Source organism: Heloderma suspectum, chromosome 7, assembly GCF_057233095.1.
Source record: "Heloderma suspectum isolate Gila_16-S chromosome 7, 16-S_ref, whole genome shotgun sequence".
NCBI classification, from domain to species: Eukaryota; Metazoa; Chordata; class Lepidosauria; order Squamata; family Helodermatidae; genus Heloderma; species Heloderma suspectum.
The window spans coordinates 8,361,738-8,386,691 of record NC_139464.1 but is presented as its reverse complement, the minus strand read 5'-3'; the positions used below and the strand labels follow the sequence as shown (position 1 = coordinate 8,386,691).

Here is a 24,954-nt window from a genome sequence, read left to right as displayed (position 1 = left end):
AAATGCAAAGCATATGAAGGGAATCTCTGGCACTCTCAGAGCATAACGGAAACTTGGCTGCTACTTCAGGTGTATTTATTAGACGCTCAGAGTTTCATTAAAAACACACACACACATAACCCCAAGTGGTGAAAAATTACTCCCAAAAATGAAACGTACCCTCTGTTTAAATTTAATGTATCTTAGGGGTAGAGGTGAATTGGAGGTCCACACACCTTGTGGTACTTTTTCTCTGTTTCTCTATCCCCTCTCTTCTTTTTGTCTATGGAGGGAGCAATCCTATAGCCGTTAGCCAGCAGCTAGATGGCCATAGGATATTTGGTTTTCCAGGAACCGACCTCGGAGACCATGCTCTGAAGTCGGTTCCTGGAGAACCGACCTCTCCCCACTTCCTCGGAGGCAGCACAGAAAAGCCCCATTTTCCGCACTTGCAAGAGGAGCACGGAGTGGCCAGAATGGGGCATGGGGGGGCATGCTGGGGCAGGGAGGGCAGAAATGACTGTAGAACACATCCAATGTGTCATACAGCAGCCTCCTCCCCTGCTTAGCCCTCCCACGGCTAGACAGCCACAGTCCGCTGTCTAGCTGAAAATGCAGGGCAGGAGGAGCACGGAGGGAATGATCCCCTCTGTGCTTCTCCTGCCCTGCACTGGATAGATGGTCGCCTCCGAGTTCAGAGGAGCTGCCTATCTGCATACGATCGTGCCCTTAAAGTACCACAGTTGAGATGTTAGCCTCAGTCTCAAATAAATATAATTTCAGACTAAGATCCTTAGGTGATATCGTCTCAGCAGAAGTTCACATGTTACACTAACTGCACACCAGTGAAATCAAGTAATCCATCCCCTATTTGATAAAGCAAGTGGTTGGCATAATCAGTTATCATGGATAATGGATTCCTTATCACATTAGGCAACTGCCCAATAATGAGACACAACCCAAGAAGATAAGCCCATCACTGGTGGTGGTGGTGGTGGTTTTAATTAATTAAAGGAGACATGTGCCCTAGGGATGTGGGAAACCTGGCCCTGCCTTTCCATGAACTGTTCCAGTTTGCCTCCCCCTGTTACAAGGAGGAGCCATAATTCAGTGACACAGCACACACTTTGCACACAGAAAGTGCAAGGGTCAAGACAGGCTAGGGATGGGTGAAAATTTTGTTCTGTTTGTTTTTTGACACAACTTCCTGGACTGTGTACATCTCTCCATAAACAGGATGGGAAGAACGGGAGTAGGGATGTATGAGAAATACATTTCAGATGTTTTTCATCAGGATTTACTCAGTTCTCACCTTCTGTACCAAACATAGACTCTGATGCAATCTGTAATCAAAATCCATACACTTCTGAATAGGGATGCCAGAGGAATCCAGTTGACCAAGCTGACCTTTTGCCAGCTTGGTCCCCCAGATTCAGTTCCATCTTCCTCCAGCTGGCCCAACTTGGTCTGCAATGAGTCATGCTAGGGATGTACGGATTCCCCACCTTCCGTTCCGGTGGGGAATCTGCCCGGGGGGGAGGCGATCCATTCCTCCCCCCCCCCGGAATCCTCCAGAGCGGCTAGCCTATCGCAGGAAAAAAACACAGCCGCAAATGGTGTATTGGACGCCACTTGCAGCCGCAAAGCCCTCAGTGTAACCTAATTGCAGCCATTTACAGCTGCATTTAGGTTAAACTCAGCACTTTATGGCTGCAAGTGGAGTCCACTATGCCATTTGTGGCCATATTCCTCCCAGCGATATGGTAGTGGCGGCCACCATTACCGTATCTCCAGCACTCCGGAGCCAGAGTGCCGCTCCAGCCAGAATCCTCCTGGAGCGGAGGTAAGTGGAGCTCTTCCGCCGAAGATTCCAGAGGCCAGACTCCAAAGAATCCAGCCTCATTTGAGCCCGTGGCGGATTTATCTGACATCCCTAAGTCAGGCCAGCTGGCAGGATTTCCTTAATGGGGGGGGGGGGGATAAAAAAGCACTTGTGCAAATTTTGGCTGTAAAGTGTGCACATTTGCATAATTTGCACAAATTATCCAAATCTGCACAATTTACACCTAAAATATGTTCAAATTATGCAGATTTGCATCCGTAAATTGTGCAAATCTCTATTTGTGCACATTACAGCCAAGACAAAAAAAAAATGCATTAAAAGTCCCTGGAACTCAGGGAAACTGCACGACTCGGCTTGCAAAGGGAAGCCAAGTTAAGCATGCCACAGAAGTCAAGCAATCCCCAAAAGGATTTCTCGGTGATGGACATCCCTGTTTCTGAGCTTGTGATGTGATTTCGAACCAAGGAAAATGTATTTGGCAGCATGCATACCATGGGAGAAGAATGCATACATTTCAAAGATGTACACAATTGATGTGTACATTTAGGAAGATATGCACAAAAAAACCAAATGGTTTTCCATGCAAAACAAAAAACTAAAAACAACTTGCTATCTGATATGGACTTGAGATGGAATGAACTTTGAAGTACAATTCGGAGAACTTCAGTAAGCTCTAATTTTGCTGATTTGCAAATCCCTAAACACGAGATTTTAAATATCTGAATAGCGAAGAAACCAAAATTGACAGATTGTCCCATCATGCCCAGGGCTTTTAGTGCTTAACTCTTAAAAGTCTGCATTTCAATCCCTGTGTATTCAGCCATGTTTTTGATGCTGAATTAGGGTTGCCACCTCTTTTTGTCTGAAGGACTCCTCATCTTTAAAAGCTGCATGGCAGGCAGGACAATATGGTCCTCTCCATGCTGTGGATAGCTGTACTTACTGAATTTGGCCAGTGCACATGCATGAAATTTTCATTTTGCATCACAGTTCAAATCCAGAGACATTCCAAAATCCATATTGGCATAATACCATTATGAGGCCAACCAGAGTATCCCCCAAAGTGTGCAAGCTTTCAAGGTCTTCAGATCTCTTCATCAGGCAAAGGTATAATTGCAATATCCACATCTGAACCTGAACCTGGAGGATTGTTATGGCATCTGTAATGCACCTTCATCTTCAGCAGGTGTCACATTAGAGCAGAGATGGGGAACACATGGCCCTCCAGATGTTGTTGAATTCCAATTGCTATCAGTCCCTGTCAGCATGAGCCATTTTCAGGGACAATGGGAGTTGGACTCCAACAACATCCAGTGGACCACATGTTCCAAACTCCTATATCAGGGTCGACACCATCTTTTACATTCTACATTTGTCTGCATGGTAAACGGCCAAGAATGTAATCATGGATACAGTCATGCAGAGGAATTGAGCACTATAAGCCAGCCCTCATAGTGCAGTTCTAGTACACTGGGCAGGAAATTCTGTGTCCAGAGAACCTCCACTTCTACTGAGAGGTCCGTTTTCTTTAAGCCAAGCCCAAGTTTCAAGCCATTATTCTTGAATTAAAAATGACTTAGAAAAATGTAGAAAGTGACTGGGTTCGCCTAACAGGATAACTCACACTCAGTGGTTGAGTGTGGATTGCTGTTGAACCATGGGTAGTTGTTGAACCATGGGTTATCTTCTCTAGGGTCACCACATTTTCTTCAGGGTGGCTTGTTAACCATGCAGGGTGGCTTATTTCTCTCAAACAAGCCACCTGAAGAGCCCATGGTTTGTTGTTGAATTATTCAGTGTAGTTAACAAACCACCCTGCATGGTTAACAAGCCACTCTGCATGGTTAACAAGCCACCCTGTGGAAAACGTGCTAGGTTCAGACAACACGATAACCCACGGTTAGGGATGTTGGTGAAATCCACAATGGAACAAAATGAATTTGGATTTTCATGAATCCAACCCATGCAGCAGACCAGCTTCCCCCCGTCAGTCACATTCTTCCAACTTGTGGACCAATTTTCTAACTATCCTGAATTTTGCACAAATTTCGTTGTAAAACACACACACACACACACACACACACACACTAAAAAAGGCCCCAAATGCACATTTCCCCCAAAGGTTAAAGCTTGAAACTGCACATTTGGGCAAATTTGCATATTTTGTCACATGCAAAAACTCACAATTGCACATTTGCACAAATGCATCAGAAACAAAAACAATCCGATTCAGTCAATGGGCATATGATGGAACAAAAGGTGCCTGGCAATCCGGGAAACACAGATGAAACGGATTTTACTCGATCTGTACATCTCTACCCATGTTTCGCCAACAACCCATTGAGTGTGGGTTATTGCGCTGGGTGAACACAGCCACTGTTGATCAACAGTCCAGAAGACTGGACATACACAGACCAAGATGTAGGCAAGTTCTGAGAAGGATATAAGAACAATCACACTGAAGTCGCATTACTCTTCTGAATATAGATCCTGATCCTGAATATAGATCCTGATTCTGCTTTTTCATGACACTGAAGCTGGAATTTGTTCGTGCAACACGCACCCCATTGCGGCTTGAGATCTCTGTCAAAATTCACCAGCTGGTCTCACCATACTATTATGGACAGCATGATATCCATAATATCAGCTATGATAACATTGTCAAGATGAGGCAATAAACAGCAGCACATGGCTGAGGTTGCAGGACTCGCCCCTCCTCCTTCAGGTCTTCTGTTAGGGAGGGGAAGACAGCAGCAGGCTAGCTGCATCTGTTCAGAGGCATGAACAAGCAGTGGGGCTCAGCAGAAATCAATCCCCAAAGAAGGGACGTGTGGGACATCCTTTTTATGCCTCATTAGTGACTTTGTTGCCACCATTAAAGCTCCCCATTGGGCTTTAAACAAAGAGAATTGCCGAGTGCTTTCATCCGAGGGCAGTAAGGGAGTGTGTCTGTAGATCTGTGATGTCAACAAATATTAACTGATTAGGCTGTTAGTACCAGAGATGCAAAGGTATGTGTGTGTGTGTGGGGGGGGACACCCACCATGTTCTGAAGTGTTCAGAGGCAGCGACATGCTGACACTTTGGACAGATTCTCCCCTTCACCGGATCTCCCCTTCATGGTAGAGATGTGGGAATCAGCAAGCCTCACACTTGTCGAGATTCCCTGAATTCCTCCTCGAAGTTCTTTCCAACACGTGTCGATATCAAGATACTGAGCTTTGCTGGTCTTTTTCTGTGAAAATCTGTGTGTATTTTCATGTACATCATCCCAGATGTACTTGTCCAGTTGTTTGAGATGCACACATCTTTGTCCCACTGATTAAAGCATTTTTGTGCACTTTTTTTTTAAAGTACATTTTTCATGCACATTTTTCAAATGTCCCCATATTTTTAACACATTTATTTTTGTTCCACAAATTGCATGGCAAACTCAGAAACTCTGTTTGTTCTTCTGGGAGGTACAAACTGGGTACATTCTGATCAAAATTGAACTGAAGTGAATTTCTCAGCATTAAATGCTCTGGACAGCTTCCAAATACATTGCATGGCCTTTGTTCTATGCACTTCACTGTCATCAACAAATGTGAAAATAAGATGCCTGAAACCCTGGAGAGGAGCTGCTGGTCACTGTCAACAAGATTTGCCAAGATGGATCAAGGATCTGACTCAGTATAAGGCATCTTCCTAATGTTCCTAAGCTGTCTGATACTTAAAGGTCAACATCTGTGACCCTGCTCTCTGTTCTACCATTCTCAGATATTTGCCTGGTGGGTACAAGAATCAGGGTTTTTTCTGCAGTGGCACCCAGAATCTGCAACTCACTCCTGCAGAGAAGAGCCACCTGGCTCCATCACTTGCTCCTCTTCACTGGCAGTTAAGACTCCCCTCTTCCAATATGAACATTGCTGCTGAGTAGACGGTGATTTGTTTTTTTATGCTTCTGATGCAGGTGGCGTTTTCTCCCTCTTAATATGCTGCTCTTTTATGGGCTCTGTCAATTTACAGATGTTGTGTTATACTGGCTGATTTCATTTTGATTAGAAAAGTGGGAGACACATTTTCTGGAAGAAATAGATGGTAGCATTCTGAGCTGGTACCAATTCAGAATGCAAAGGGGGGGTATTTTTTATTGTTTTCTCATGTACTTAGATTCCTACAAGTTAATAAAGCAAACACAAAACCTAGCAAGGGAGGGAGAAAGGTTCTATCCCAGTCCCAGGTTGCAGGCTTTTTCCCTTCTGTCTTTTTTACAAGGGGCAGCACTCAACTATATGATTTCTCTCCTCCATACAGTTTGATTGTGCTGCATGTGTTGACCAAGGCCTATGAGGGATTCCCATAGGTAAGAGTTCCAGTGGTCTGTGATCAAAACAAACTAGATAACTTAAAACACAGGAAAAACCTAGTAGTGAGCTGAAAATTCCTCCCACTTCCATGAAGCCACTGAGTCCATGCAAAAGTAAGCCCCCCCCCCCCGCCCGTACTCTTGTGGTGGGGAGCAATAGATTTTCAGATGGTGTTGATACTTGCATTAGGAGAGCAGGTAGCAGGGAGCTATAGTTTTGTTTCTCTATTCTTTTTTTTTAAAAAAAATAAACAAAAAAACCACACACCCCCACCATTGCTACTGCTTCAAAATCCATCCACCAGCATTCTTATTTCCCCTAAAACAGGGATGGGGAACAAAAGGGATGATGGGAGTTGCAGTCCAACAACATTCAGAGGGTCACACATCCCCCATCCCTGTCTTAAAATGACTCAGTGGGGGATGCTGACTTGGAACGTATGAGAAATTCATTTCAGTTTGTTTTTTGATCAGGATTCATCCCGTTTGCACCTTCTGGACTGAACACAGACTCAGACTCAATCTGTGGTTGAAGTCTGTACATTTCCAAACTTGCCATGTGACTCATGGACTCCCAAAAACTTGCATTCAATGGCATGTATACATTTGAAAAATGTGCAAGAAAAATATGCACTTTTGAAAAATGCACACAAATACACTTTAATCTATGGGAGAGGAAAGCTTGTATTTCAAAGATGTGCGCGATTTATACGTTTTTGAAAAATACCCATGGAAATTCATGTGGATTTTCATATGAAAAGAAATCTGATACAATATTTGATACGGACATGAGTTAGACCAAGCTTTGAGATGGAATTCAGAGAACTTTGGTAAGCCTGAGTTTGCTGATTCGTACAACCCTAATGATGCTACGATGTTTTTTAAAAATGTTTTTTTTAAAAGGAACACCTTTTTCCTGACCAAAAATGCACATGTTCCCCCCATAGGTGTAAGTGTGAACATGTAGATTTTGAGGGATTTGTGCAAGTATGTGCTTTCAGTGCAAACATAAATGCAAGTTCAGGAAATTGTGAAAAATGTCCTCAGAATTCCACTCCTGCTCATCTTTGTGTTTGGGATTGCAAATGGGGATATTTGCATGATTTACACATTGGAATGAAATTCTCATTCATCCCTATTAGAGACTCTGCAATAATTTCTGCTTCTGACCAGGAAAAAAGGGTGTGTGGAAATGAGAGGATGGGGAAGGCAGAATGATAGAAATTAGGGCTGAGCAGAAAGTGTTTCCCTACCCTCACAGCCCATTTATTTATTTTTTAAAGTTTGAAATAGGGATGTCGGAGGAATCCATTTGAGGGGGGGAGCCTGGCAACCTCACTGGCCTGACCCTCGTTGAGAATGAGCTGAGGTTAGCAAGGGATGCTAAAAGCAACAAAAAGGCTTTCTTCAGATACATGCATAGTAAAAGACTATGGTTCAACTATTAAATAAGGATGGCAAAATGATAACAGATGACAAGGAAAAGGCCGAGGTGCTCAATTCCTACTGGCTCAGTCTTCTCCCAAAAGAGGGTCTATTTCCCCCTGGCAAAGGTAAAGTAGAGGCTGAAGGGGCAGGGTTGCAGCTCGAGATCGATAGGCATATGGTCAAGGAACACCTAATGACTTTGAATGAGTTCAAATCTCCAGGGCCAGATGCACTGCATCCTAGAGTAATAAAGGAACTGGCAGAAGAACTCTCAGAACCGCTGTCTATTCCCTTTGAGAAATCAGGGAGGACGGGGGAAGTGCCAGATGACTGGAGGAGGGCTAATGTTGTCCCTATCTTCAAAAAGGGCAAAAAGGAGGAACCTGGGAACTACAGACCAGTCAGTCTGACATCAATCCCTGGGAAAATTCTGGAGCAGATGATAAAGCAATCCATCTGGAAGCACCTTGAAAACAATGCAGTGATCACTCAAAGCCAACATGGATTTGTCAAGAACAAATCCTGCCAGACGGATCTGATCTCATTTTTTGATAAGGTAACCTCCCTTGTGGACTGTGGGAATGCTGTGGACATCATATACCTCGACTTCAGCAAAGCTTTGGACAAAGTCCCCCTGATATCCTGATGAGCAAACTAGCTCAAAGTGGGCCAGATGAAACAACGATCAGGTGGATCCACAGTTGGCTACAGAATCGGACTCAAAAGGGCTTATCAATGGAAACTTCTCAAACTGGGGAGAGGTAACAAGTGGGGTACCGCAGGGCTCAGTCTTGGGCCCAGTGTTCTTCAACATTTTTATTAATGACTTGGAGGAGGAGATGCAGGGAATGCTGATCAAATTTGCAGATGACATAAAATTGGGTGGGATAGCTAATACCCTGGAAGACAGAAACAGAAATCAAAGTGATCTTGATAGATTGGAGCGCTGGGCAGAGAACAACAGAATGAAATTTAATATGGATAAATGCCAAGTTCTGCACCTAGGAAAAAGAACCCAAATGCACAGTTACAAGGTGGGCTCTGGATAGGGGCGAATGCTCCTTCCTTGTTCTCCTCAACCTCTCAGCGGCTTTTGATACCGTTGACCATGGTATCCTCTTGGACCGCCTGGAGCATTGGAGACATTGGAGACATTGGAGGCATTGGAGGCACCGTATTACAGTGGTTCCGGTCCTTCGTCTCCGGCAGGTACCAGAGGGTAGCACTGGGAGAGGAGGTTTTGGACCCGTGGCTGCTCACTTGTGGGGTGCCACAGGGTTCCATCCTCTCCCCGATGCTATTTAACATCTATGTGAGGCCGCTGGGGGCTATTATCAGGAGGTTTGGGGTGTGGTGTCATCAGTATGTGGATGACATGCAGCTCTACCTCTCGTTCAAATCTTTACCAAGGTTGGCCATAGAATCCCTGTCCAAATGTCTGGAGATGGTGAGTGGCTGGATGGGGAGGAATAAGCTGAAGGTGAACCCTGACAAAACTGAGGTACTTTTGGTGGGAGACAAGAGAAGGCTGGGGGATGTTGACCTGGTGTTGAATGGGGTACGGCTACCCTTGAAAGACCAGGTCCGCAGTTTGGGGGTCATCTTAGACTCCCAGCTGTCCATGGAGGCTCAGGTGTCAGCTGTGAGCCGGACAGCGCTGTACCAACTCCATCTGATACGGCGGCTGCGCCCCTTCCTTCCCGAACATCTGCTCCCATCGGTAGTACATGCCCTGGTCTACTCTCGTCTGGACAACTGTAATGCGCTCTACGTGGGGTTACCCTTGAAGATGGTTCAGAAGCTGCAGCTGGCAGAACGTGGTGGCTCGCCTGATTAAAGGCAGCCGCTGGTGAGATCACATAACTCCAGTGCTGAAGGAGCTGCACGGGCTGCCAGTTGTTTTCCGGGCCAAATTCAAGGTGTTGGTTTTGACCTTTAAAACCCTATATGGCTCCGGCCCAGCCTATCTTAAGGAGCGCCTCCAGCAACACCAGACAGGCCACTCAACAAGATCAGCCTCAGATGGCCTTCTCTCTGTCCCATCAGCCAGGACAGCTAGGCTAGTGAGGACGAGGGAGAGGGCCTTCTCTGTGGTGGCCCCCACTCTGTGGAACTCCCTCCCTAGGGAACTTCACCATGCCCCCTCTTTAATGAGCTTCCATCATGCATTACAAACATGGTTGTTCAGGCAGGCATTTGGGGTGGGCTAGGGTAATTTTAGAAATGTGATGTTTTTAATGTTGAATTTTATTGTGTGAACTGTTTTTATTGTTGTACATTGCCCAGAGTGGCTGGGTGACCGGCCAGATGGGCGAGTAATAAATAAATAAATAAATAAATAAATACTTGGCTCAACAAGACTACAAGCGAGAAGGATTTTGGAACTGTTGTAGATCATAAGTTGAATATAAGCCAACAACATGATGTGGCTGCAAAAAAGGCAAATGCTATTTTGGGCTGCATTAATAGAAGTATAGCTTCCAAATCACGTGAAGTACTAGTTTCTCTCTACTCAGCACTGGTTAGACCTCATCTGGGGTACTGTGTCCAGTTCTGGGCACTGCACTTTAAGAAGGATGCAGACAAGCTAGAGAGGATTCAGAGGAGGGCAATGAAGATTATCAGGGGACTGGAAACAAAGCTGAAAGAACTGGGCATGTTTAGCCTTGAGAAGAGAAGACTGAGGGGAGATAGGATAACTGTCTTCAAGTACTTGAAAGGTTGTCGCAGAGAGGAAGGCCAGGATCTCTTCTCGATCATCCCAGTGTGCAGGACACAGAATAATGGGCTCACGTTACAGGAAGCCAGATTCCTGCTGAACATCAGGAAAAACTTCCTGATTGTTAGAGCAATATGACAATGGAACCAATGACCTAGGGAGGTGGTGGGCTCTCCCACACTCGAGGAATTCAGGATGAGGCTGGACAGCCATCTGTCAGGGATGCTCTGACTTGGATTCCTGCACTTAGCAGGGGTCTGGACTCGATGGTCTTATAGGCCCCTTCCAACCCTATTATTCTATGATTCTAACACCAAAGCTAAAAGACAAGGAAGATAAAATGCTAAAATACTGGGATAATAAAGAGGTCTTCACCTGGCACTAGAAGGAATACAACATAGGTGCCAGGTGAACCTATCTAGGGAGCTCATTTCACTGCTAGGGTGCCACAGCAGAAAAGGCTCTCTTCCGGGTAGCCACCTACCTCACTTCCTTTTGCAGGGGCTCATGGAGAAGGACCACTGGGGTGATCTTAGGGTCTGGGCACACACATAAGGGAGGAGGTAATCCTTCAGACAACCTGACCCCAAGCCATTTAGGGCTTTGAATGTTAATAACAGCACTTTGAATTGGGCCCGGAAATGGACTGGCAGCCAGTGCAGCTGGAAAAGTACTGGTGCAATGTGATCTCGTTGGCCAGTCCCTATTAACAATCTTGCTGACCTATTTTGGACTAGCTGAATGTTTCTGGGCCATTTTCACATGCATTAAGATCTTCAGAGGAGACCCTTCTCCAAGTACCATCGCTATGGATTTACAAAGGAGAGGGTTTTCTCTGTGGTGGTCCTCCAACTTTGGAATGCCCTCCCAAATGAGATACAGTTGGTGCCGAATTAAAATGTTCCTTATTGCCCAAGCATTTTAACATTTAATTTAAAACAAAACGTTCTGTTTGGGGGTTGGTTTGCTGGTTCAAGGGTTTTTGGTTTTTTTAAAAAATCTTTTTATATATCATTGCATGGTGTTTATATTAAATTTGTTTTTGTTTTTTAAATGTTATGTACACCACACTGGGACCCTTTGTGGATGAAAGACGGTTCCTAACTAGGGTTGTCTGGCACGGGGACGTCCATCCCTCTTGGGGTTCATTGCCAGAACTTGTGGGTGACATGCCCGAATGACTGCATCTCACCTCCTGGGTCCTGAGAGGGGGAGAAGCAGCCATTTGCACATAGTGGCAGGGGCTGACAGCAGGGGGTTTCCCACCGCCGCCTTTCATCAGCTCAGCCTCCCCGGGATTCAGCTTGGTGGTCCGACTCTGTCTGCCAACTAGACCAACTAGGTCTGCCGACTCAGGCCAACTAGAGGGCTTTGGGGTATTTTTGAATTCACAGAAATAGACAAATTTCTGCGAATTTTGGCCACAATATGCACACATTACGCAAATTGCAGCTGCAATCTGCACAAATTCCTATTTCCGCAAATTAAAAAAATACGGGAAAAGTTCCCAAATTTCAGGAAAACCCCGAGTCGGGCACGCCATGGAACTGCAGCAAGCCCCCAAACGGCCAGATTTCCCAGCAACAGAATCCGTACTTGTTAGTTCTCCAGATACAGATGATTTTCTCCCTCTCATGGAAAACTCAGCTGATCAATGCTGACAGGATTGTAACCAAAATGAGGCCCAAGGCTTTAGGAAAAAAACCCTAAGGGGCCCAAAGAACCACCCTCCAAATCAGCTGAAGGAGGTAGTGGCCACGGAATGCTGGGTGTCTCGTGGGAGGGGGAAACGGGAAACCAGGGGTTGGATGGAATGGAGTATCCTGGAATAGGACATCGCTGGCTGGCTGGCTGGAACCTGAACAGGAGCACTGGTCTCTGCAGTATTTTGTTGCATGTCCCACTTGTCTCCTTATAACTAGGGATGATTCAGCTCATTGAGGTGCTGCATTTTCCACCCTGACGCTCACCTCACCTCATTGCTGCTCATGAATGTGAGTATCTTGCTTTTTCCTGAACAGGAAAAGTGTGCATTTTTGAGACATGCATTTCCCCCTCTACCTTAAAGCATGAAAACATGGTTGCGGGGCGATGCAGCGTTTGGGAAGTATGCACTTCCGCAACTGTGCTCTTTTGCATACAAATGCGAGCGCACAAAATTGCAACAGTTCCCCAAGAATTGCACTCCTGCTCACATTCATATTTGGGGTTGCAAATGGGACATGCTCACATGATTTGCCAATAGGAACACAATTCTCATGCATCCCTACTCAGAACCCCATCAAGATCTTGATATTTTTCTGCACCGAAGAGGTTTCGCCATTTCCCTTTTGTGGCACCAGTTGTTAAGGGCTCCTTGGAGGGCTGTCTCAGTCTAGTCCAGTAGCCAAGTCCAGACACAGACAAAGGGATTCTTTTCAAAGCTTTATTCTTCTTTTATAATTTAATAACTCTACAGGTAGCAACTAGATCTGAGCAGCAGCATCCCTATGCCCTAAGTTGGAACAGCTGGTCCCTGTTTGAAAGGCAATTACTGGCAGACCCCTGAATATAACGACTAGGGAGAATCCCTCTCCTTTTCTCTTGGATCCTCTGGGCACAACCGTTCTTTGAGCGCGAACCATTTGGCGCCGCTCTCTGCGTCTGCGCCGCGCATCCCCCCTAGTCTGCTATCTGTGCTGAGTCACTCCCTGGACTGCTTTCTAAACTAGGAATGTGGGTGGGAGGAATCTCCATCAGCTGTTGGTCCTGGGAAAAAAGGAGCGCGCTCCTCTCCCGAAGGAGCGACTGCTCTTCCTCAGCATCAGAACTACTCTGGGATTCTATGGGCTCAGTGTCCACCCTGACACCAGCCTGGTGCCGTTCTCCCCCCTAAGCTTTGCTTCTTCGGGTACATTAAGGGTGCCATCACTCACCAGGGTCTTGTAGTCTATCTGCTGCCGGATGAGCTTGTCCTCGCTGAGGGAATAGCGGGCTTCCCCGGTGATGGCATCGATGGGGCCCTTCTCCATCTGCTGCTTGATGGCACAGAACAGGGAGAAGAGAGGCTCGCCAGCACATTCCTGCAGTGGGACAATCAAGGAGGTGATGAAACAGAAGCATCTGGAGATGGCTCCGTTGCTGCCATGGTTTCAGAGCACGCTGCATGCACTCTCCGGTCCGGGGCTCTCCATAATGGGCATGCAAGCTGAGACCAAATTCCTGCTGGAAGGCAAAAAGTGCTCAATCAATGGGGTGATGAGCATTTGGAGACTACCCCAGTGCTGCCACCTTCATTTCACAGGAAGGTCCGCCGATTTCCTGGATGTTGTAAGATCATGGCTAGGGATGCCAGAGAAATCCTTTTGGGAGGTGGACTTCGTCTCAGCTCCCGCTGTGGCACCTGATTTGATCTGCAGCAAGCCAGGCCAGTTTGTAGGTCCTCTGAGAATTTTGCACAATTGAGGGGATGGGGAAGTGTTTGCAATTTACCCAAATGTGTGAGCAATTTGCCCACATTTCTTTTAGCTTCTTGAACCCTTGCAAGGCCTCTCTTTCCCTTCTGTCCACCCTCCCTTTCCCCAATGTATCACTCTGGACTACTGCTCCTGTCACTCTCAGCTAACCTGGTCAATGGTCAGGGTTGATGGGCACTGTACTTTAGAACATTGGGGGAGGCAGTAGCGAAGGCTGGGTTAGAGTGTTGGACTTTGACCAGGGGGAACCAGGTTCAAATCTCCACTTGGGCAGGAATCTACCTGGATGGCCTTCTCTCAGCCTAACCTACCTCACAGGGTTGTTGGGAGGATAAGGGGGAAACTATATATGCCTCCTCAAGCTCCTTGAATGAATGGCGAGTTCAGGCTGGGTGCAGAATGTTATTTATTTTAGGGATGGTGGAGAATTCCGCCACGGATTTCAGTGAGGCCGAATGCACTGGCATTCAGCCCCCTGAAATCCGTGGTGGAACGGCCTGCCACCCTGCGGATTCCCCCCAGGACGAAGCTTACCGGGGCAGATGTTCCAGATGGCGGCGGCTCCGGTGGCGGCTCCAGCGGTGGCGGCAGCGGCTGGTCTTTTGAATGGCTGCCACAGCTGCCATTTGCATCCTGGTCTTTGACATGATAGGCTACATAAGTATTTATGTAGCCTATCACGGCAAGCCAAGCAAACCCCCCACAAAAAATGGCGTACGCAAATGGCGGCAGCTATGGCGGCCGCCATTTGTGTTCCCTATTTTTTGCCGTTTTAGCCTACGTAAATATTTACGTAGGCTAAAACGGCGGGAAAAAAGGAACACAAATAGAGCCCACTACGCTATTTGCGTTCCCCTTTTTTTCGCCGTAATAGCCTACGTGAATATTTAGGTAAGATAAAACGGCGAAAAATAGGGAATGCAAATGGCGGCCACTGTAGACGCCACCATTTGCGTATGCTGTTTTTTGTTGTTGTTGTTTTTGCCCAGCTGTGATAGGCTATGTAAATACTTACGTAGCCTATCATGGCAGCCTGGCTGGATGCAAATGGCGGCTGCTACAGCGGCTGACATTTGCGTCCGCAGCAGCCCGTCCGCAGCCGGAACTCTGGCTGCAGATGGCCCTGGCCGGCTGCTCCGCAGAGCCACTACAGAGCGGATCTGGCCGGGCAGGATTCCTGGGGGGAGGACCGGATCGCCTCCCCCCCTGTCGAGGATTCCGGGGGGAGGGACGGAGTGCCTCCCTCCCACCGCAAATCATTTCCGCGAAAAGGTATTTATTTATTTATTTATTTATTATTTCATTTCTATACCACCCAATAGCCGAAGCTCTCTAAGTACTTACATCCCTAATTTATTTGTACAGCTTTCTCTATGTGCATGGGACTTTCCATAGGACAAGAAGATAGGTCCCTGCCCCAATGGGCTTACAATCTGACAATTCAGCGCAGAAGGGAAACCAAAAAAAGAAGAGGGAGATGGAGGCAGGGATAATAAACAAGGGAAGAATAAGCTAGAAATGGAATAGATCAGCTTTCCCAACCTGGTGCCCTCTGGTTCTTTTGGACTACATCTCCCAACATTCCTGACCATGGACCATAATGGCTGGGGCTGATGGGAGTTGAAATCCCAAACATCTGGAAGGCGCCAAGCTGGGGAAGGCTGGCAGCTCTGATGTCAGTGGGTTAGAACCAGTCAGAACTCTAAAGGAGCTCTCCAAATTGTGGAAGCACCTTGGATAGGTCCTTTAGAATTCTGACTGGTTCTGACTGAAACCCGGAGCAGACCCCACTGACATCGGAGCCACCAGCTTCCTCTGCGCTGGTCTAGACATTTACACTGGAAACTGAAGCATGTTTACACAGAAGCAAGTCCCTCAGAGTTCCACGTGTGCTTAGGATTTAGCATGGTAAACTGTTGTGCTGCTTCATATTTACCCCCATTCATCTCTTCCCTTCCATTACTCTCCTCTGGGGTTCCTGGCTCCCATCCCAGAGCAGGTTGCCCCAAGTTCACCAGCATAGTTTCCATTTTGTCCTCTGCAAAGCCCCGAGAAGCCAGTTCCTCATCTGAAGCAACACCGGGCCCTTTGCTCTGCTCAGACACCTGCCTGCCACTTAATTAGCTTATCTCCCGGCAGCATATTGCTTCTGTGCGGCTGCCTATTGCCTTATCGGCCCACATTTTTGGGCCAAAGGCAGGAAGACAAGAAGCCGAGTTGGGAAAATAAAATAGCCTATTATGAGACCAAAGCTTTCAATGACTCACCTCCCTCTATCCCGCACTTTCAGCTGGAAATGGGGATCTGATAGCAGGAACCACTGAGCTGACCTTCCAGGGCCCTTTAAAACTTTTCCTGCCACAAGCAGCAGCAGATCATAGGAGGCAGGAGGATGTCAACTTATGGAGTCGTAAGCCTTTCAGCTTCAGATGGCAGAAATGCTGGCAGTAACTGGCTGCATAAAGGGTGCTGGTCCCTCGACATTGGTGGCACATCAGCACTATTGCTCATGGAAACCACAGGCGCGCATGGCCACACATACACTGTGAGTTATCACCACCAGGGGGTGGGGGACGGGAGACTCAACACACACACTCCAAGAGGGGGGTGTTAACCCTCCCCAGACACACACACCCATTTTTCCCCCTGTGGGATTTTGGAGCCAATAGAGGCTCCCCACCTTCTCTTAACCCTCCCCGCCCCCATCTCCTGCTCACTTGAAAATGTCAGGTCAAGAGTGTGACCTGCAAAATCCATTCAGCCACGTACATACTGAGATAGCCCCATGCACAAGCGTGAGGTCACCATTTGGATGGGCTGTTCTTACCTTGAGGAATTTGTAGAGCAGGAAAGTGAACCAGTTCGTCAGCATCTTCTCAGCAACAGATTCCGTCCTAGAACAAAATTAAAAAGAGTAGGAACATTACCAACACAGACACAAAGAAAAGAAGATCTGTTTGCTCATTTATTCATTTTCTGCCTCTCCAAAGAATCCGATTCTGAATCTACCTAGGTCCTTCCTGGGATACGTTCAGGATGGAGTGAATTGTTCCATAACTGCATTTCGGTAGGGATACTGGAAACTAGGGCTGTGCACTGCTTCGGTATGAAGCCCAAATAACGAGGCAAAGTGGGCTGTTTTGGAGGTGCCTTGTCATGATATGAGGCAGATCAGACCAGCGCCAGACAGCCTCGAAGTGAAGCCGCTCCTCCACGAAGCTACAGGTTATTATATGCGGTGCAGTTCTTCTGCAAGAAGTGACGTCTCCTGCATGATAAGCCAGTGCTTCTATGTTCTTATATAACTAGAGATTTGTGAGTGTTGCAATGGTGGATGGCAAGAAAAAGGATGGCCCAGATATTGGGATGGATTGGATGGATTACAGAAGCCGGAGAGGATTGTGTAGTCTACTCTGGGCATTCCCAAAGAGGCAGAACATCGTTGGAGGATGTCCCCGGGGATAAAATAAGCCTCTCTAGCCATGCCTCACATTCACTGTGCAGCGAGTCGTTGGTGACATCATCAACCCCCTGCTTGCTCCAAAGCCTCCAAAGAAGCAAAGGACTGATGTTGTCATCAACCCTGCACTGTTCTGGTTCTGGTTCTGGTCACTGATTCTGGTTGGGACAGAATGATTGCCAGAACTCCTGCTGCATTCCCCGTGGTCCGCAGAACTGGCACATGAGGTGGGACCTCAGTTTCTGGAGTCCGCTGGAATACAGCAGGTATCCTAGAAATTATTCTGCCCCATCCAGAATGTGGTGTTCCAGAACCTGGATTTTGGCTGGTGTGAGATTTGTCCGCATCCTTCCTCTTAAAAATAAAATAAAATAAACACACACACAGTAACAAGGGGAGGAGAAGTATGTGGACTGAAGAGAGACATTTTAACGAAGAAGCTGGAGAGGAGAAACACATAGTAAACAAATACATTCAAAGAGATGGAACTTCTCATGATATAGGAAGGTATTCCCTGCCCGCACACGCCTGCTGAAGAACCATGGGTGGGAATTTCTCAAACAAGGTGGCGATCTTAGTTTCATAGCAGCAGGGAGCTAGGAATAGATGGATTCCTTACTGTCCATTATGTGGTGGTGTCCACAGGGGGGAGACGATCCGTTCCTCCCCCCCCCCCGAATCCTCCAGAGCAGCTCTGTGTCCAGAGGATTTCGCAGAGCTGCACTCTGGCTCTGTAGCGCAGGTGATACGGTAATGGAGGCTGCCATTACTGTATTGCTGGGAGAAATACAGCTGCAAATGGCCTAGTGGACACCACGTGCGGCCGTAAAGCCCTGAGTTTAATCTAATTGCAGCCGTTTATGGCTGTATTTAGGTAAAAAACAGTGCTTTACAGCCACAAGTGGCGTCCGCTATGCCATTTGCAGCTGTATTTCTTCCAGCAACATGGTAATGGCAGCCGCCATTACCGTATTGCCTGCGCTACGAAGCTGGAGTGCCATTCCAGGGGAAATCCTCTGGATGCGGAGGTAAATTGTGCTGTTCCACTGCAGATTCCGGAGGCCGGATTCCAAAGATTCTAGCCTCATTTGAGTCCAGGGAGCTACTTCCGTGAGAGTAAAACAAACCAAAATGGAGATTTGATTAGTACTCCCCACATCTCAACTTTTCAGCCCAACCACTGTAAGGCAGCTGTCATTCCCTCCTTCTCACTGATGTTCTGCTATGGGCTGCATGCCATGGGAAATCCACCCAAGCAGCTGGCATAGCAAGCTCCTTCGTCTGATTTTTATTTTTTGTACAGCTCTTTAGAGGGGCTTTCAGGAATGCACCAACTTCTGCTTTTGCTCACATAAATCTTGAGCTATTCCTCAGAAGACAATGGGAGGAGTCTGGATTTTACACCGGCATAAATCTCCTGAGAATTTGAATTTGATCTGAAACTATCATGAAGCCAGGGATGGGAGAACAAGCGATGCTGGAGATTTGCTGGTCTCATGGTCAATTCCCATTTGTGTTTGCGACTGCTACTCACTCTCTGTGAACATGAAAGCTGCACAAATCAAGCAGCAATCAAATGGGAGATTTGCAGAAGTTTCCCCAAATTTGTACAAATTTCCTAATTGGTGCAACTTTCCTCCATAGACTAAAGCAGGAAGAAATTTGGCAAATCCAGCTGGGAACTGGGAACGAGATTAACGTTCAACGTGGGTTTGACAAGTTATGAATATTTTTTGACAGCCACGTGCTTGTGCTCACATTTGGAGCTTTGAATGCGGGTGTGCTCGCATATTTTAGGAGGAAAAATGAAATTCTCAAACATCCCTACATGAAGCTTCAGACAGACACTGGAAGGATCTAGATTTTGCCTTGGCAGAGGAAACCTTTGGAGAGAGAATGATATTGAGAAATATCCACCAGTTGGAATAGAACAATCTTCTGTTTCTAGTGCACATGCATCCGGCAGGTGCAAAAGAGGCCTCAGGCCTCCCAAATTTTGCAAATGAAAATGTTGACATTTTATTTATTTATTTATTTTTATTTATTTATTAAAATATCTCCTCTTCATCGCTAGTGATGGATGGACTCATCTCCGTCCAGGGCGTGGGGGAGGTCGACAAGCTGCCCCCCCCTTGCAGCCCAGGCCCACTGGAGAACCTCCCCAGTTGCCCTGCCTGCTGAGCCCCGCTGGAAACCCCTCCTCTGTGCACCAAGGACTCCAGTAGTCAAATTCTTGTGCTTTATGTGCACAAGGCCTTGGCTGCCAGAGTCCTCAGTGCCACATGCACCCGAAGCACTCTAGGGAGGAGCGCTTGGGGCTCCAAGGCCCATCCTGCCCCCATGGGCTGTCAGGGGGAGAGGCGGGAGGAGCCCTCGGCACCCCCCCCAGACTCACAAGGGGGAGTCTGCCAGCTTCCCAGACCAACCTGACTGCTTGCCACATCCCTCTCCATAGCTCAGGGTGGGTTACACATCATGTAAAAGCTCTTCTTACTGAAATCATCTGAAAGTAGGAGAGAACTGGGAAGCATCCACAGTCAATCTAGAAAGAGAGCACTGAAAGATGAGAGATGCTGAAAGAATAGTTTTACTCATTAAGAAGCCCAATGCATTTCGGCCCAGTATGTGAGTAATAGCCTTCCTCAGGGGAATTATTGAAAAACCCTTCAGAGGACTTTGTCAGCACTGTCTCATACATTTGAAGATAGGCTGGTGAAATTATTTGAAGTGATTTGTGCTACAGGTAGGGATGGATGAAAGTCACTTACCTGTCCTCGAAGCTTTTCGTGGTGGGGGGGAGGCGCTTCGCTGCTCCCCCTGCGAAGTTCAGGCTGGGGGGGAGGCTTCCCGCCTCACCTGGCCGAAATTCAGGCCGGGGAGGAGGCGCCTCGCCTCGCCCAGCCGCGAACTAAAAAGTTTTTTTTTTCTTTTATTGCAATGGCGGCGGCGGCAGCTGGTCGAAAGACCGGCTGCCGCTCCTGCTCTGGACGAAGACCCGCCGAACCGCCGGCCGGACCTGCCACTGGGAGGGACATTCGCCAAAGGTAAGTCCCATCCCGGGGAGGGGGTGCGGGGTGCGGGGGGGTGAGGAGAATTTCTCCCCGAAACTTGTTCGGGGGGCCGAACACGTTGGCGCTCGGCCCCCCAAAGTTTCGGGGAGAAATTCTCCACCTACCCTAGCTACAGGTACCGTAATGAGTGTGGCACCCTGGAGGTATGGCAAGGGGGAGACCAACCTGGCCTCATCCACTGACCAGAGCAGGAGCAGGTCCAGGGAGATTTCTTCCCCCCTCCCTGGCAGAAAGAAAAGGCACCTTTAATCCCCAGGTGCCCTCAGACTACAGAGCTAAAGGACAGCACACCCTGACCAGGAGACAAGGGCAACTGGAAAGGACAGGGGCCTCGCGAAGAAGTGTCTCTTTTCAAAACTTGAAATTTGGATTTTTGCAGGCAAATCTAAAATATCAGAATCCAACTGGAAAAATCTCTCACAGCCACCCCTTGCCAGTGGCTGTGAGAGATCTATTCCACAGGTAGGGATCCATTCCACAGGTAGGGATCCATTCCACAGGTAGGGATGTGCAATTATGTCAGTTTTCTCTTCATGTCTCCTTTTTCCAATGTTAAATTTGGTTCATCCCAATTCTTGAGGGATAATGTTTGCATAAAAAGTCTTATGCTTTTTGTGTCTGCTCATTGCTTGTTGTTCTGTATACAGTTTTGCCTAATATACACAGTTTTGCAAATAATTTTCCTTATATAACACATTTGTGTATCTTATTTTCACATATATGCATTTTTGTGTACACTTTTCCCTAATATACCCATTTTTGTGTGAATGTTTTCGTTGGAGAACTCAGTTGCAAAATTCAGAGAAGTACAAATTTAGAAGGATAACTGACATGCATTTCACATATTAGTTTGAAAGTGTGAAATTAGATGAGTTTGCATTAACACGCAAGCCAAATGAATTGCTCCCCCATCCTTACATGGTGCTTAACTTCATTCAGTAGCTTTCTCTAATACTGGTCAATGGATCTAGGGATGGCGGAGAATTCTGCCATGGACCCCGGAGTCTGTGGCGGAATGGTACAACTCACCTCCGCCTCCCTCTGGAACCGTCCAGGGCCGGATCCTCCTCACAGCAATTCTGCGGAGCCGCCGGCTGGCTCCATAGCACCAGCGATACGCCACCATTGCCGTGCCGTATCGCTGGCTGAGGGATCACTCCAGACGCAAATGGTGTCCGCCATGCCCTTTGCGGCCGTAAAGCTCTTAGATTAAGCTAAATGCAGCAGTAAATGGCTGCGATTAGCTTAAACTAAGGGCTTTACGTCCGCAAATGGCATGAACTATGCCCTTTGCATCTGTGGTTTTTCACGCAATAGGCTAGCCTATCACGTAGCAGACGCCGTTTGTGTCCAGAGTGAGACCTCAGCCAGCAATACGGCATGACAATGGTGGCTGTATTACTGGCACTATGGAGCCAGCCAGTGGCTCAGCAGATTTGCCACAGAGTGGGGCCGGCTGAAGAGGATTCCGGGGGAAGGACCAGATCGTCTCCCCCCACAGGTGGATTCCCCCCCCCGGAGCAGCAGGTAGGGAATCTGCCCATCCCTAAATGGATCCAAGGGGATCACTGGCCAACAGTGGAAACTGTAGCTGTCACTCCAAATTGGCCTTACTAGATCCTAGGCAAGGGGTATTGGAATTCCTCTAGTGCTTACCTCCGAAGAAGCAACTTGGGGTGGTTTTTGCTCTCCAGGTTTTTGTCTATGAGGTCAGCCAGGAGTTGCTTGAGGACATCGGTAGCATACTCCAGTTTGCTTTGCAGCACGGTCATAATGAGGGATGCCACATTGCCACGGTCCCGCATGGAGAAACTGCGCTGGGACTCCAGGGTGCGAATGAAGGACAAGAGGAAGACCTTGTTGTTGATGAGCTGGGCAAAGAGCTTCAGGCCTTTCTCCACCCGCTCTTGCCGATAACCAGGGACCTGTCACAAAGAGAGAGCGATGCATTGCTTGGGTGCCAGCTATATTGCTAGGGCCTGTGTGATGTCTACACCCATCTGGATCTGCCTGTGTGCTGAGATCATCACCAAAGGCACTGCTTCACATGCCTCCGCCATAACAGAGGTGGCAGGTGACCTGGGGCAGGGCCTTTTCGAAAGTGGCATCTAAATTTTAGAAGGCAAATGAAAACTATCTTGTATAAACATGCCCTGGAAAGGGGATAAATGATTTTGGGAAGCTATTTATTATTGATTGAGTGATTGATTGATTGATTGATTGATTGTGTTTCTACAGTGCACAATATCTGAAGCTCTCTGGGTGGTTCACAAAAATTAAAACCACAAGTAAAATATAATAACAATATAAAATATAAAAGCATTAAAACTACAGTATAAAAGTACAACCAGCATAAAACCTAGCAGCAATGCAGAGATTTAAAATACAATTACAAATGTAAAATAGCAAAGCTAAAAGACTACAATGTTAAAATGCTAAAACTCCTGGGAAAATAAAAGAAGTCTTCACCTGGTGCCAGAAAGAATACAACATAGGCTGCTTTGTATTTTTAATTGCTCATATTTTCAATGGATATTTTAATGTTTGCTCTTTTGAGAATTCTTTATATTTCTTATTGGGAATTTATTTTATTAGCCACCTTGGCTTTTTTTCTTTTTAGTGGAGAGACAGGAAGTGAATTTTTTAAATAAATACTTCCAATAAATAAGAATTCATCCTGTAAGATATAGCATTGCAAAGCTCTGAGTGTTGAGCATCCTTTGTCCAACAAACCTTATATATTTTGAATGGATTCCAAGAGAACAAGGCTCAGGAAAACTGTGGCCAGAGTAGCAGCAGTCCAAGGGGAATCTTCTCATTGTTTCCATGGGATGGGGTCAGAGATCTGATATGCATGGTGGGCTTGGGAAGGATGGTTTGCACAAACAGAGGAGCTAATGCAACCACAAAGTTATCCACTTGATCTCAAATTTGCACCACCAAGAATGTCACTGGCTGAAGAGTCACAGCAAGGGGAGTGTAAGGTAGCATTTTTCCCTGAAATGCCAAGGCTTAAAATTATTCCCTGATTGGCTACCTTAAGTGCCAAGCTTTGTGATTGTTCCTCGATTGGCTGGCTTAAATGCGAAGGCTTAACATTATTCCCTGATTGGCTACCTTAAGTGCTAAGCTTTGTGATTCTTCCTTGATTGGCTGGCTTAAATGCCAAGGCTTAAAATTATTCCCTGATTGGCTACCTTAAGTGCCAAGCTTTGTGATTCTTCCTCGATTGGCTGGCTTAAATGCCAAGGCTTAAAATTATTCCCTGATTGGTTACCTTAAGTGCCAAGCTTTGTGATTCTTCCTCGATTGGCTGGCTTAAATGCCAAGGCTTAAAATTATTCCCTGATTGGCTACCTTAAGTGACAAGCTTTGTGATTCTTCCTCGATTGGCTGGCTTAAATGCCAAGGCTTAAAATTATTCCCTGATTGGCTACCTTAAGTGCTAAGCTTTGTGATTCTTCCTTGATTGGCTGGCTTAAATACCAAGGCTTAAAATTATTCCCTGATTAGCTACCTTAAGTGCCAAGCTTGTGATTCTTCCTCGATTGGCTGGCTTAAATACCAAGGCTTAGAATCTTGCTGGATTGCCAAGATTCCATTACCTAATCAAGGCCTGGCAGTAACTGAGTTTTGGAAGTGGTCAGTGAGGTGGGCTGTGATAGAATTGGGGCGGCATATAAAAACACTTCTCAATATTCACAGCCCAGGAACAGAACAAAGGAGTGGGGCTATGCAGATAGCAGCAGGCTTTGTTCTGAACGGCTAAGGTCATCACAGAAAGGAAGAGGGTTTAGCCCACATCCCAAAAGTGTCTTCAGTGCACCCCCTTACTTTCCCCTCTATACATGAGCGGTTTCCATTCTTGACTAGGGATGGATTTGCCCACCTCCATCTGGGGCAGGGGAAACTCAATGAGCTTCCCCCCCCCCCGCATGCAGCTTGTGCAGCCTGGGCCTGCTCGGCAAGCTTCCTTGCTCACCCCGCCTGCCCAGGAGCTGTGCAAGCCGCCCCTCTTCCTCATGCCACCTGTCAAGGGCCAGAGAGGGGAAGGAGGGCCCTTGGTGGCCAGCCCCCAGTCTCTTGCCCTGGCCTTCTCTAGAGGAGGCCAGGGCGAGAGCGCTGGGGTGCTGCTGTCACCCCTGTTCACCACACCAGCTATCAAGGGCCAGGGAAGGAGGGCCTGGGCAGCCAACCCTCAGCCACTCGCCCTGGCCTCCATCAGGTGGTGGGGGGAGAAGAGGATAGGTGCCTACTACTTCCCTCCATTCCCACCTGCTACAGTGGCAGCAGCAAGGGACAAGCTCGTCATTTTCCGTAAGGCCGGGAAAACGTACGGAAAATGACCAGCCTGCCCCACGCCACTTCCGCTGTAGCAACGATGGGGGAAGGAGGAGAGGCGCTGCCTTCTTCCCCTCTCCTTGCTGAGGGAGCGGGTGCCCAAGCTCTTGCCCCACTCAGCATGCCATGAGCTGGGCAAGAGCTCAGCTCTGAGAACTGGTTTCCAGGGGGCCGAACTGGCAGCTTCTCGCTGGGCTTCGGGCCCTGGCCGGACGCTCGCACCATCCCTATTCTCTACCATCTTGAAATTAAAGCACTGTACTTGGACACACTGCTTAGAGTCGAAGACAAAGGGAAAGGAAAACAACTG

The 24,954-nt window shown here is 47.3% G+C and overlaps 1 protein-coding gene across 1 annotated transcript in view; it reads right to left on the bottom strand.

The window, feature by feature from the left end:
* Nucleotides 1-24,954, bottom strand: part of PLXNA4 (plexin A4) — an 820,970-nt gene that overhangs the window by 80,716 nt on the left and 715,300 nt on the right. Inside the window, exons 21-23 of the mRNA XM_084809045.1 lie at nt 21,960-22,228; nt 16,600-16,666; nt 13,233-13,379 (exon numbers count right to left, since the gene is read on the bottom strand). Of these exons, the coding sequence (XP_084665171.1) occupies nt 13,233-13,379; nt 16,600-16,666; nt 21,960-22,228 (483 nt within the window). The remainder of the gene's footprint in view (nt 1-13,232; nt 13,380-16,599; nt 16,667-21,959; nt 22,229-24,954) is intronic.